The sequence below is a fragment of the Zosterops lateralis genome (genome assembly GCF_965231275.1).
Source record: "Zosterops lateralis genome assembly, chromosome: 11".
NCBI lineage: Eukaryota > Metazoa > Chordata > Aves > Passeriformes > Zosteropidae > Zosterops > Zosterops lateralis.
Genome location: NC_139771.1, coordinates 6805888 through 6818272, shown reverse-complemented (window position 1 = coordinate 6818272; position 12385 = coordinate 6805888). Strand labels below are relative to the sequence as shown.

General features: G+C 39.8%; 1 protein-coding gene across 4 annotated transcripts in view; it reads left to right on the top strand.

Annotated features, from left to right (window-relative positions):
- The window catches only part of RAF1 (Raf-1 proto-oncogene, serine/threonine kinase), a 38424-nt gene that overhangs the window by 18379 nt on the left and 7660 nt on the right, over nt 1–12385 (top strand). For 3 of the 4 annotated variants that reach the window (XM_083869415.1, XM_083869418.1, XM_083869417.1), the window contains exons 4-12: nt 688–800; nt 1826–1928; nt 3477–3634; nt 4530–4628; nt 6069–6222; nt 9510–9537; nt 9632–9759; nt 10773–10890; nt 12099–12183. In XM_083869415.1, the coding sequence (XP_083725541.1) occupies nt 688–800; nt 1826–1928; nt 3477–3634; nt 4530–4628; nt 6069–6222; nt 9510–9537; nt 9632–9759; nt 10773–10890; nt 12099–12183 (986 nt within the window). The remainder of the gene's footprint in view (nt 1–687; nt 801–1825; nt 1929–3476; nt 3635–4529; nt 4629–6068; nt 6223–9509; nt 9538–9631; nt 9760–10772; nt 10891–12098; nt 12184–12385) is intronic. The other variant, XM_083869416.1, reaches the window with a different exon arrangement.

Sequence of the window (12385 nt, the reverse complement as noted above, 5' to 3'; positions counted from 1 at the left end):
TACTGTGATGCAGTGATGGGCAGCAGCTGTTTGGTTTTAGAGGATTTTTATGTTTAACATTTTATTTTAAACGTGAGCTGTATCTGTATTTTGAGAAGCTGTATTGCTCTGCCTCAGTGCTGTGAATTTTTTTAAGCACATGAACATATTCCACTTTTTTTGTCATTGTTGGCTGCCCTAAGCAATGATGCCTGCATGACAGTTCTGTCATTTTCCTCTCTTGGATGACCACAGTGAAGTGTGGGGGTTAAAGCCACAGTGAAACTTTTTGTGGGATCACTTCTGTTCAGTTTCTTGGAGCTGGTTATACCTAATAATAGTCTTACCCAAAGTTCCCTGAAATCTAAATAAAGCCTTTTTCTGTACTTGAGGTAACTCCATTTGCCTGCATTTCTGTTCCTGCTATAGGCTGCCTACTTGTGTGAAATTCTGTTTCATAGAAACTCAGTCATTGTAAGAAACTGAGAAATAAACTCCCTCATAAGTGAAGTAGGAGCTTTTGTTCTAATGCGAAGTTAAAGTGGCTTCAGAACATCCTTTGCAGGAGTGCACACAAGTGCACTTAGTGCCGTTTTCCTGGAATTTCTAAAGAAAATGAGAAAATGGTCTTCTACTTTTGGAAAAACTTAGAGGAAGTGTGCAGTCACTGCCTAAATGTTTTGTTGTTTGTTTTCCCTTTGGTCACAGGTGAATGTGAAGAATGGGATGACCTTGCATGACTGTCTGATGAAGGCACTGAAGGTCAGGGGTCTGCAGCCAGAGTGTTGTGCAGTCTTTCGACTTCTTGCTGAACCAAAAGGGTAAGAGTGAAACTTCCTCCCAGAGAGTGTAACAATCTTGGGTTTTAAATAGCAGCAGTCATGTTTTCTTCCCCTCTGGCTAATTTCTTTTAAAAGCAGTTTGGTTGTGAACATTTCGTGTTGCTTTCTTTGCCCTCTTCCAGGGTAACTCCGTCAGCTTCCTGTGTATTGGCAATTTCATTATTTGTTTTAAAGCTGAATATTAAAAGTAATTAAAATGGAGGGGTTCACTCAAGTGCTTGCCAGCCCCTTAGTGAGGATTTTGCCATACTCTCAATGAAGTGATGCCTTCCTTCATATTTGAGGTGCATTTCTGTGCTACCTTTGTAAATTCAGTGATTCTTACCCCACTTCCCTCATCTGTGTGCTCAGTGTTGAGGCTCTGCATTCCTCTACAGCTTCCCAGTGTTTGGATTTCACTCTCACTTCAGATATTCCTTGTTTTTTTTGTAGGACCAGGGATGCTGCTATTAAATACCAAATGATTGTTTTACAAGCTGAGGGCATGAAGATATCTCATGGAGTTAATGCACTTAACTTCACACCTCCTAAGGCTTGGGCTTAAAGCTCCCTGTACCTCAGGCATTTGTGGGGTTACATCTCTGAGCAACTGAGGCCATTCTGGGGTCACCTGTCACCTGATAATGGCTTTTGTGTCACTGAGTCTCTCACTCACAATTTCTGTTACATTTATCAGGGTATTTCTGTGCTCCATTAAAGCCTCCAGGTGCTTTATGTCAAATATTTGATAGTATTTTATAAAAATCAGAGGAAGTATGCAGTCACTGCATGCTAAATAAGATGTTAAAAATGAGTAGAAAAAGAGGTGACTTGAAATGTATTCCAAATTGCTTCTGATTTTTTGAGTGAGAGACCCGGAGATCCATCCAGCTCATTGTAAGAGGTTAGCCATGCTTTTTTGGGTATTTATTTTCAGTTTACCCAAGAAAACCGACAGAACATAACTGTTGCTGAGGCCAGACTTATCTCCAGAGTGATTTTGTTGTTCCTGTTTTCTCTTTCAGAAAGAAAGTGCGTCTGGATTGGAACACAGATGCTGCCTCCTTGATTGGAGAGGAGCTGCGAGTGGATTTCCTTGACCATGTCCCACTCACCACACACAATTTTGTAAGCTTTTCCTGCTCTCTGTTCTGGTGGGAGTTTATCAACCACAGATTTGGCCAAAGAGCGTTCTGGGCATTAGACAGCTTTTGGCTTTCTGGACACAGGGATTTTCAGAAGTTGTGGTTGATTCTTTCACCACTGTTGCACACAAATTACATTCCCTAAGTATCAGTTTGCAGGGAAATGCCAGAATTGTATTCATTACACTGGTGATCTCCAGGTGTCGAAGCTCACATTGTGCATATTCTTCACAGATCTGATGATTGCCATTTTTATTTTATATAAATACCCATGTCTATAACTGTCTGGTAAGATACCTGTGTCTTTACAGTCCAGAAAAGGGGGGAAAATTTGCATTTTCAGTCTCTGGCTCATCAGTTAAAAAAAGACTGAAGAAGTTCAGCAGCTTTATTGGACTGATGGTCCAGTATATTATTTGTACTGGATATTCAGGGTGCTGTTAATTCTGCAGTTCATAACATTTTGTGAGTTAATGCTGCCTTGTAATATGAGTATTCTATGGGGGAATGAAAGGCTTTACTTTGTAGCTCCTTCTCAAAAATGGATTATTTATTCCATACAAAAAATAAGTAGAAGGTAATTTTGTGCTTTGTGGATTTTTTGATTTTTAAATTTTTAAAAAATTATTTATTTTTTACAAAGAGATAATGCCCAACTCCAAGAGTTTCACCTTGCATTATTGTCTTCTCCCTGGGGAGGAACTCCTTCCATATTTTAGCTTTTTTCTTGTTTTGTTCTAGAAATACATTGTGGCAATCCTAAATCCTAAAGCATTGTCATTTACATCCATTAGAAAGGTTAGGATTGATTTACAAAATCTGAAACCCACTTTACTTCTACATTGAATTTTTAAAAATATACAGAAAATATAATCTACAGTTGGTCAGCAAAAAATGAATATTTTTCTCCAGATCTGGAAGAAGTTGAAGTTGAAGCTTTCCTCTCCAGTGGGTTCTGGTGGAAGAAACCCCTTGGTTCATTTTAATATTTTTTCATACTTCAGAATCTTTAAAAAAAAAACAAAGTAGGCTGCCACTTAAAAAAGTAGAAATTCCTTGGATTATTTTGATTGCTAAGGAATTTATTTCTCATGCAAGGGATATTGCTTAGTCATAAGCACCAAGAGTTTTGGCTATTTGAAAAAAAAACCTGAGGTGGGCCTTCAGTCTGATCCTCTTTCACCTCTTGGGTGCTGCTGAAAACAAGCAAAAACCCAGCTCTTGGTTCTCACAGCTCTGTCACCTTGCTGAGCAAAAAACCCACTTTTGCATTTGACAGAACACTTGTCCTTTTTTTAACTTGTTTGGTTTTTGTGTAAATAAAGCCTTCAGTGTTTTTAAACTTTCCAGATTTCCAACCCAACTGGAAATCCATGCTGGAATATTTGACTGTGGTTTTAAGCTCAGTAGCAACCTGGGGGCTCTGATGGCATTTTGGCATGGTTATTTATTTCTGTCGGGCTCTGAAGATCCAAATCTCAGTTAATGAAGAGGTAATTAGCTTGGATTAATCACTTGCTGTGCTCTCCAGGCTCGGAAGACGTTTCTGAAGCTTGCCTTCTGTGACATCTGCCAGAAGTTCCTCCTCAATGGCTTCCGGTGTCAGACGTGCGGCTACAAATTCCACGAGCACTGCAGCACCAAGGTGCCAACCATGTGTGTGGACTGGAGCAACATCAGGCAGCTCTTGTAAGGACTGCTCCTTTTTCCTGCCAGCACCACTTCTGGGTGACACTGGGCTTGTAGCTCTGATCACAGAGATGCTTCTGGGTTGTTGGGAAGGCAGTCCCTGTGATCAGCATGCAGGATTGTGGATTGATCTTGTGAAACAGCCAGCAATGAGTGTCTGTTCCCAGGGGAGAAGGCCGTGCACATCAGCTGCATTTTGTTCTTGCTCTGGATTTTAATACTCTGGACAAGCAAACAAACACTTTGGATGAGCAGGCAGTTGCTCCCATGACCTCTGTTTGAACAGGGGGACAGCAATTCCTCTCACACAACACACATTAGGGATAAACCAGGCCATGATTCAGTTGGAATTTAGCTGTTCACCTGTTCTACACCTCAACCTCTGACACTGCTGAAAATGGTGAATGGTGAGAAAACAGATGGAGGATAATACTTTCCTAATACCAGTTACAAAAAGCTGAAAATTATTATGTTAGAAGTCCTTCAATGCAAAACTGTGAAAGCCTGTAATTGTTTTTTTGTGTGTCTTAGCAGTTGTATTTTTTATAACTAAATTGGTCGTGTAGTTCTGCATTTTCTCAAGAGAGTCAGGATGACTTGTGCCACTTGGCGCTACCTGGCTTTAATAGAACTTAATTGTGTCAAGGTCCCTTTCAGGAAAATCTGAAGTCTGATATAAAAAGATTTGGAAAGAACATGTGGAACTTTTCTTTGGGAGTCTGAAGGCAGGGGTTTTAGTTGTACCCAGAGGAAAGACATGATGTAAAGATAGGAATGTGTTCATGAAGTTAATCATGCTGCAAAGAAAGAGCCCTTTAAAACTTCAGCTTTCAAGAGCATTGTACAGGAGGTAGTGTAGCAGTTGAAGTTGTAATTGTTTTTGTTGATATTTCAGATTGTTCCCAAATTCAAATATCAGTGACAGTGGTGTCCCTGCACTACCTCCCTTGACAATGAGACGGATGCGGGAGTCTGTCTCCCGGATACCTGTTAGGTAAGCTTGTATTTCCTGTCATTCCTCTTTTGGGAAATACACTTCTTTCAAAACAATCAATCCAAACTAAAGACCCCCCAGCTCCTCCAAAGCAGAGCAATCTGATAGAAGGTTGGGATGAATGTGCAAGGCAGCAACACCACTTCATCACAGATGATCCTTCCTTGTTCTTAGATCCACCAAAGCATTGATTTGAGATTTCAAATTCTCAATTTTTAGCCTTAAAATTTTAAGGTAGAGTATTAAAGGCTTTTTGGAGACCTTTGTTTTCCTGCCTAAGAAAATCCAAGGCTCCCTTTTGGTATTTTTGTGAATTAAGTATATTTTATCTGATCAGGTAGTGTGCATTGAGGGTTCGTGTCTCATGGTGGATGATTCACATCCATAACTAAATTAATGTTCTGATATTATCGTGACAGATAGGAGTTTAAATAGAGAACAGTGGGAATTGAAAATATACTCCTCTTCAAGAAAATTCTGATACCTAAAGAGAATATTGCTGTAGTTTTAAGTGCTGAAATGAAACTTGTGTCCCTTTCCAAGGGGCCTGTCCCCTGACCCTAACATGTGCCTGTATTCTTTCCCTTGAAATTCTAGAGGCTGAAGAGAGCAGGCCAGCTTTTGTTTTTTCTGCACCCATTTGAAAAATCTGGTCAGGAATGAGGCACAGAGCACGTAGCTGACTTGTAAATGGTTCTATGTATTTATTTATTTCTTTTCATGGGAACTGCATCAGGAATTGATCTTTGCCATCTTATTCTCATTTCCAGTGTTGTTGAACAGTGACTTATTAACTTCATAGATGTTTTGAAGGGTTTTGTGAGGGCTGGCCCATTGCCATTAAGATACATTTGTGTTTTGGGGATCCTTATGGTCTGAGTGGCCTTAGCTGTGATTTATAACTCTTTGTTGAGCTGGATTTTAGTCTTGGCCTCCTTTGAACTGGTGTTGGGTTTCATGACTTCCTTGCTGGCTGTTCTGTGCAAACCATTGAACAGTCTTGCAAAGCTTTACAAATTCAGGGCTTAGCTCTTAAGCTGTGCATTTAACAGGCTTGAAATGAGCAGTTTGTTTAATTTCACAGCCCTGAATTCATCTCTGAGTCAGTATTTTGTCAGTGTTATTAAATGTGATTTGATGGGGATTGAGGTGAACTGTGGCAAAATTTCTAACAGCAAAAGCAGACCTCAGCTAAACACACTAATGGAGTATGTGAGCTGACAAGATCATCAAGTTTTGCAAATTTATTTCTTAAATTAATTGAACTGGGCATGGTTCAGCTGACCAAATAGTTTAGTTGATGTGTAAATCCCAGCTTTTTCTCTGCTTGGAATTGTGTGTGTATTGCTTTTGGACAGGTTACACTGAACAGTGTTTTTCACTTGCCGGAGGGGAAAAAAAATAACCACAACTCTCCCTTTGTCTCTCTTTCCTTCTCAGCTCCCAGCACAGGTATTCTACACCTCATGCCTTCACTTTCAACCCATCCAACCCTTCCTCTGAGGGCTCTCTGTCCCAAAGGCAGCGCTCCACATCCACCCCAAACGTGCACATGGTCAGCACCACGATGCCCGTGGACAGCCGGATCATCGAGGTAACACTGCTGGGGACTCAGAGCTTAGCTGCAGCTGCCACTGCCCAGGCACAGGCACTGGCTGCTCTTCCTTCCTGCCTCTCTCATTTGCTCACTGCTTGCCTCAGTTGGCTGAGTGGTGAACAGTGTAGGAGACATATCTGCAAAAGAAGTTAATCATTAATTATTGCAGTCTATCAGCTTTGCTGGAGTAATTGGTAAATTCTAGGGGTGTGTAAAGATGGAGTGGAGCTTTACAGTTAAGCTCAAGTTTTGTGAAGAAATTCTTTTTAGACATGTTTAAAAATGTTCTTCTGAATTTAAAAGTCTGTGGGTTTGGGGCGAGCTGGTGTTAATTTGAAATCAGACTAAAGGCGTCCTAAGTCTGGGTGTAGTTCTTTGACTTAGAGTGCTCAGCTCAAAGCTTCCTGGTGATCTGTTTTGTGTGTCCCTGTATGTAATTCATGACAATTCTGGGTTTGTGGGCTGAAGCCAGCTCTATCTGAGACTATTTCTGCTATTCTTGCCTTCAAGCACCTTTTTCTTGTATTGTCTACCTTAGACTGGCAGTGAGGAATAGTTCTTGGAAATCAGGCCTGAAGTGGTTGGGTTTCTTTCATTTTGTTTTGTGACAACCTTAACAGACATGGCAGGAAAGGCTGGCAGGAGCAAGTGCTGAGTTGCAGGACTTGGAAGAGAGAGCAAGCACTGTTTGTTGCTTTTGCCTCTGGAGTAGTTTAAAATCTCAGGAGGCCAAGCAAAAGCCTTTGCTGGGTTCACCTGCGTCTCCAGCTGGTGATTTATGGGCTTCTGTGAAATGTGAAGATGCTCTGAAGGGAGTTAGAGAATTCCTCTGGACCTTGGCAGCAGAGCCAAAGTGCCCTGCAGGCCCAGGAAGCATTTCTGGTCAGAGGCTTTGTGTCAGCTGGGTTTATGGGGAATGGTGTTCTCCCTTTCTTTCTCTTTGGGTTTCTTTGTCTCCCAGCCCTTTTTGCTGCCTCAGAGGCCTGGCTGATCATCTTTGATGGCACAAACCACTATGAGGCACTCAAGGAAATCTGAATTATTGACCTTGGTAGAGTTATGAGTCTTTAAGGAGACATTGCTTGCTTTATTCTTTATGCAGAGCAGTAAAGACAGAAATACTTTATATTCTGGCTCTTCACATTATCATAAAAATAGTTGTTAAGTCCTAAAGGCTTTTAAAAGGCCCCAAAGCAATGGAAGAAGAAAGTAGCAGAGACTTTCTAGTGCATCAGGAGAAAGACCATCATAAAAAAAAAAGTGGTTTACCCAAGGATAGATCCTAGTGAATCTCTGGATTGGAGCAGCAATAATGACTTAGATTTTTTACTGCACTTAATTATATTTTATCAAGCAAATTAGGTTACTTTTTTTTTCATTTAGCCTAACATTTAATTTTTAAAATACTTTTTTATACTTCCTCTGTTCTTTTCTTTTATCTCTTACTGTGTTGGCCTAGAATAACAGCCTGAATGCTTCTCCCAGCTCCTGGTGCAGACGCTTTTGTTTGAGGGGAAGAGTAGGTATTTCCTTGGTGCCTTTTGTTTTCTTGTGATTAACAGGATTGCTGTAACTTGTGAGCCATGGCAGTGTCCACGTGAAGTGTTTAATCTGGAGCTGATGTGATGAGAATCCTCCCAGCATGTTTATACTCAAATGTTGAGGCTGTTAATTGGAAGAGGCAAATTGATAAAGAGCTTCATGTTTAGTTGAGCTGGCTGATTTCATCCTCCTCTGAATTTGAATAGGCTTGGATTAAAATGCATTGGGTCACACAGCCTTTAAAGCAAAACATTCTCAAAACACACCCATTGTGTGGCTTTTCCCCTCTGGAAATGGTTTTTATTGACTGTAGCCATCCAAAGCCCTGAGATTAAGAACAAGTTGTACTGTTTTTATTTCCCATCAAAGTAAAGTTGACAGACTCCAGCCCTGGGGATGGTGTTATTTGTGTTGTAAGGGCAGTTCTAAAGAACAGGGGGTTTGGTTTGTTTGCTGTTGAATTCAGAAGCAAATAAGCAAATATTCACATCAGGATTGAAGCAAAAAAAAAACTTTTTCAAAGTAAGAACTTCATATAGATAAGCATGAGAAACAATTTAAATTCTTTAGTTATCCTTTGCCAGCTTCCTTGAAAGCAGTTACATTCTCAGGCTGATGTACAAAACCAATCACTCGTTATTCAGGTTCTGAAAGGATTTTATTATCCTTAAAATGAACAAAATTAATACATTGAGGAGTTCTTCGTTGATTGTTCATGCAGATTTTAATCCACTCAGGTGTGGAGCAGTTGCAATTTGCAAGAATGCTTTCCTTAGTCCAGCCTGGGTGAATGCAACTAATGAGCTAAAACAATTATTTCATAACTGAATCTTTGCTGAGGATAATCCTAATTTAAAACTGTGGAGTGGAATGTGGGCTTGTTCTGTCCTCCTGTGCAATCTTACCTTTATTATTCTACTAATTAGTTAGTTTGAATTGACTTCTGTTAACTTTGACAGTGTTTAACCTCTCTGTAGTGCATGTTCTTGCTTTGTACTTACACAGTCCCTGGATATTTTCCCTTTCCTGTTTGTACTTTGGGATAATACAAATGGCAGGTGAGAAAAGCTGTGCAGTGCTGTTTGTCAGAGCTTAGTTCTCTCTTGTGCATGGCTGTAGAGTTGTGTTGTGCCCGTGGCATGAGGTGACACTTGTGGCACTGTCCTGGTGACCTGTGGGAAAACTGCTCAAATGCCCAATTCCCTGTGGGAATGTGCTTGGAAGAGGAGAGGGGTTTGTGTAGGGGCACTTGATGTGACTTTTCTTGGGGCTTGAAGTAGTATGTAGAGTTATTTCACAATGGATATGGAGTTGGAATATTTTGGGGGGGGTTTAAAAGTCCTACTTTAACCCAAAAGCTGTTTGGGAGTTGTCCCCTGGGGTCAGAGGCCACCCCAGGAGCTCTGTCCACACCTGGAACACGAGCATGAGGTGCAGGGGGAATGCAGACAGTATTGCTGCTGGTTCTTCTTGTTTTGTGTCTTTTTTTTCCCCCCTCTTTCCTTTTTGGTAGTCCTTTCACTATGCTGTGAATCTCTTCCTTGTTTTGTAAGAATTCACCAATTGCATGGGTTTCCTGCAGGATTGGTGTGATGAGCAAATCCCCAATCCTGGAGCTGTTGGCCAGTGATGTATTATTGCACTTAACCAAAACTGGCCAGCAATTTCCACACCAGCCCTGCTTGGTCCTTGCTGTGCTCTCTTACATTTATTAACTTTATTTTCCACCTTCTCTGTTGCAGGATGCAATTCGAAGCCATAGTGAATCAGGTACGCTTTCAAAATTAAAACATTTTCTAGTATGATTACCTTGGGTTGTTTTTCTTGTTCATAAACTGTTTTTTCTTGTATTTCTATCTTAAAGCCTCACCCTCTGCTCTGTCTGGAAGTCCTAACAATATGAGCCCAACTGGCTGGTCTCAGCCTAAAACCCCAGTCCCAGCCCAAAGAGAGAGAGCCCCTGGGTCTAACACACAAGAAAAAAACAAAATTGTAAGTATGGTCACATTTATTTTAATTAAAAAAATTAGTTAAACTATGCTTGGAGGAGTGGTGTAAATTTGGGATAAATTTCTGCACTAAAAGGTGCAGGTAACCTTGGATTGCTCTGCACTGTGTATACAGGAGCAGTTTAATTGTAATTAATTTGGCAATGATGGCACGATTGCCTTGGGTTATAAATACTCAGAACAAAGTGTTCTGGGTTGCAAATTAATTTCAGGCAGTGGTATGACATTGTCAGTGCAGGTCCAGCCTTTTAAATCTTTAGAGGTTTCATCTTTTTGATTCAGTCTTAATGTATTTTAAAATTTGCTTTATTGGCACTATTTGAACTGTGTTGTTTCTATAGAAAGTGGATATTGCCAGTGCCTTCATTTTCATTGGAGAAATGTCTCAGGGCAAAACAGATTTTACAAAGTGCAACTTTTCCCTCAAAGGTTTGATTTAAACTCAGGGATGAGGGGAAAAAAAGAAGAGTTAGAATAATAATTGATAATATCTTGACATTTTTGGAGGATTCTAAGCTTTCACAGTGAAAATACAGTTGCTTAATGAGATTGAGAGTTTGTGCTCACTTAGACATTTGAGAATTTTGCACTCATCTGTTTGGCTTACTCCATTTAAATATGTAAGAATTCCAATATTTTAGCATTGTGTTTTGAAGAAACCACTTCCTTAAATATTTCAGCTGCTGTAAAATAATTGATCATAAAACATATATTCCTTTTGGGATCTCAGATTAGGGTTTAATTTTCTAGAGCAGACCTTCATGATAAACAGTTCAAGGCATCCAAGAAAATGTGATTTATTATTTGGGTTGTTTTGCTAAAAACCCCCACCACCATCCCAAACTGAGGAGAAAAACAAAAACCCAAACTGCAGGAGAAACCCTTCGAAGTTTCAGGTCATCTTGAACTTGTGTGAAGGAAATTATTTGACTTTTTTTGTGTGTCTAAAAATTAAAAAGCAATTAAAAATGAAATCCTTGTGAATTGTTGTTTCAGAGGCCTCGTGGCCAGAGAGACTCCAGTTATTACTGGGAAATAGAAGCCAGTGAAGTGATGCTCTCCACCAGGATAGGCTCAGGCTCTTTTGGGACAGTTTACAAGGGCAAGTGGCATGGTGAGTCTGGATCTGGGGGGACACAACCCAGGGAAAAGGGATTTAGAGGTGCTGGGTACTCGTCTGCCTCCAAAGGCACCAGGTAGAAACAGGAACTGCTTTGTAGGAGCAGCAGTGGAATTAAAGCAAAGCACAGACACCAAAAGCTGAATTTCACAACTGCATCTCCATTTTCACTCCACTGATCTCTCCATTCTCACAGCAGCTTGCTTTCTGAAAAGGGTTTATTTTCTGTTAGCTGGGAAATTCCACAACCTGCTGATAAATTATATTTACCTTCTCTTAAAACCTTTGTGGTTTAACTAGCTTGCTTCATTTCAAGGTGGGATGGAAAGGAAATCAGCATAAACTGTGGAGTTTTTCCAATGAAAAAATGTTTAATGTGAGATCTGTAGGTAGTGGGAATATTTTGAAAACAGGCACCCTGCAGAGTTGCAGAATTTGTTTCCAAATTCATGGCTTGTGATTTTGAAAAGAAATACATAGAAACCACTCCAGCCCTCATTTAAGCAGCAGTATTGTCAGAAAAAAAAAAGCTGAAACTGGAAACTTACCTGCTGCTCTCTGTTTTTAATGAACGAATACTTGCATGTCTCAAAGCCCAAATACTGTCAGCAGCAAGGGAAGCACTATTGTTACACTAAAAGTAATGAACAGTTTCTAATTTTCATTATGGAAATGAAATGGGGAACAGAAATGAAGAGGAAAAATAAGTTCACAAACATTTTCTAATAAAAAATAAATTAATATTAAGATTTATCTTAATAGAACATTCATACCTCTTCAAGTATTAAGAATTCAATAATTAAAGGAATTCTGCATGAAGGAGAGATGTTGGGTTTTCTACTGTGCTCAGATTTTAAGTTTATGCATATAAACACTTCAATATTTAAATCTGATAATAAAACCACAAAGGTGTGTGTACATATATCCTGCAAAGAGCATTCTGACCAAGCATAGCCCTTAAAAATAGAAGGGAGGTGTATGAATAATTAATTAATGATTTCCTCCATTAGACTGAAATTCAACTAAATTAATTGCTTGATACCACAGAAATTTGTCTGCAGGGAAATCTTGACCTTTGGACAAATTAGAGGTGTGCTGTGCACTGATGAGGAATTTTTATTACATTGTTCATTAATGATATTTTGAAGATGAAAGTTGCATTTTTAGTAACTTTGGTGGTAATTTTATGTTTTTATTTCCAGGGGATGTAGCAGTGAAGATCCTAAAGGTTGTAGACCCAACCCCAGAACAGTTCCAGGCTTTCAGGAATGAAGTGGCTGTCCTGAGGTGAGCTGTTTCCCTGTTAAATCCTGATATCCCAGCCCTCCTTGGAGCATTCTGGCCCAATAGTCTGTGTGTGATAGGCACAAAAAGCAGATTTCCAGAGAAGAATTTAAAAAGACAGTCATAATTCTGAGTATTTTTGTGGTCTCTCAACACCCACATCATTCAGGCCACACTGGGCAGTAAAAGGTGAGGATTAATAAAT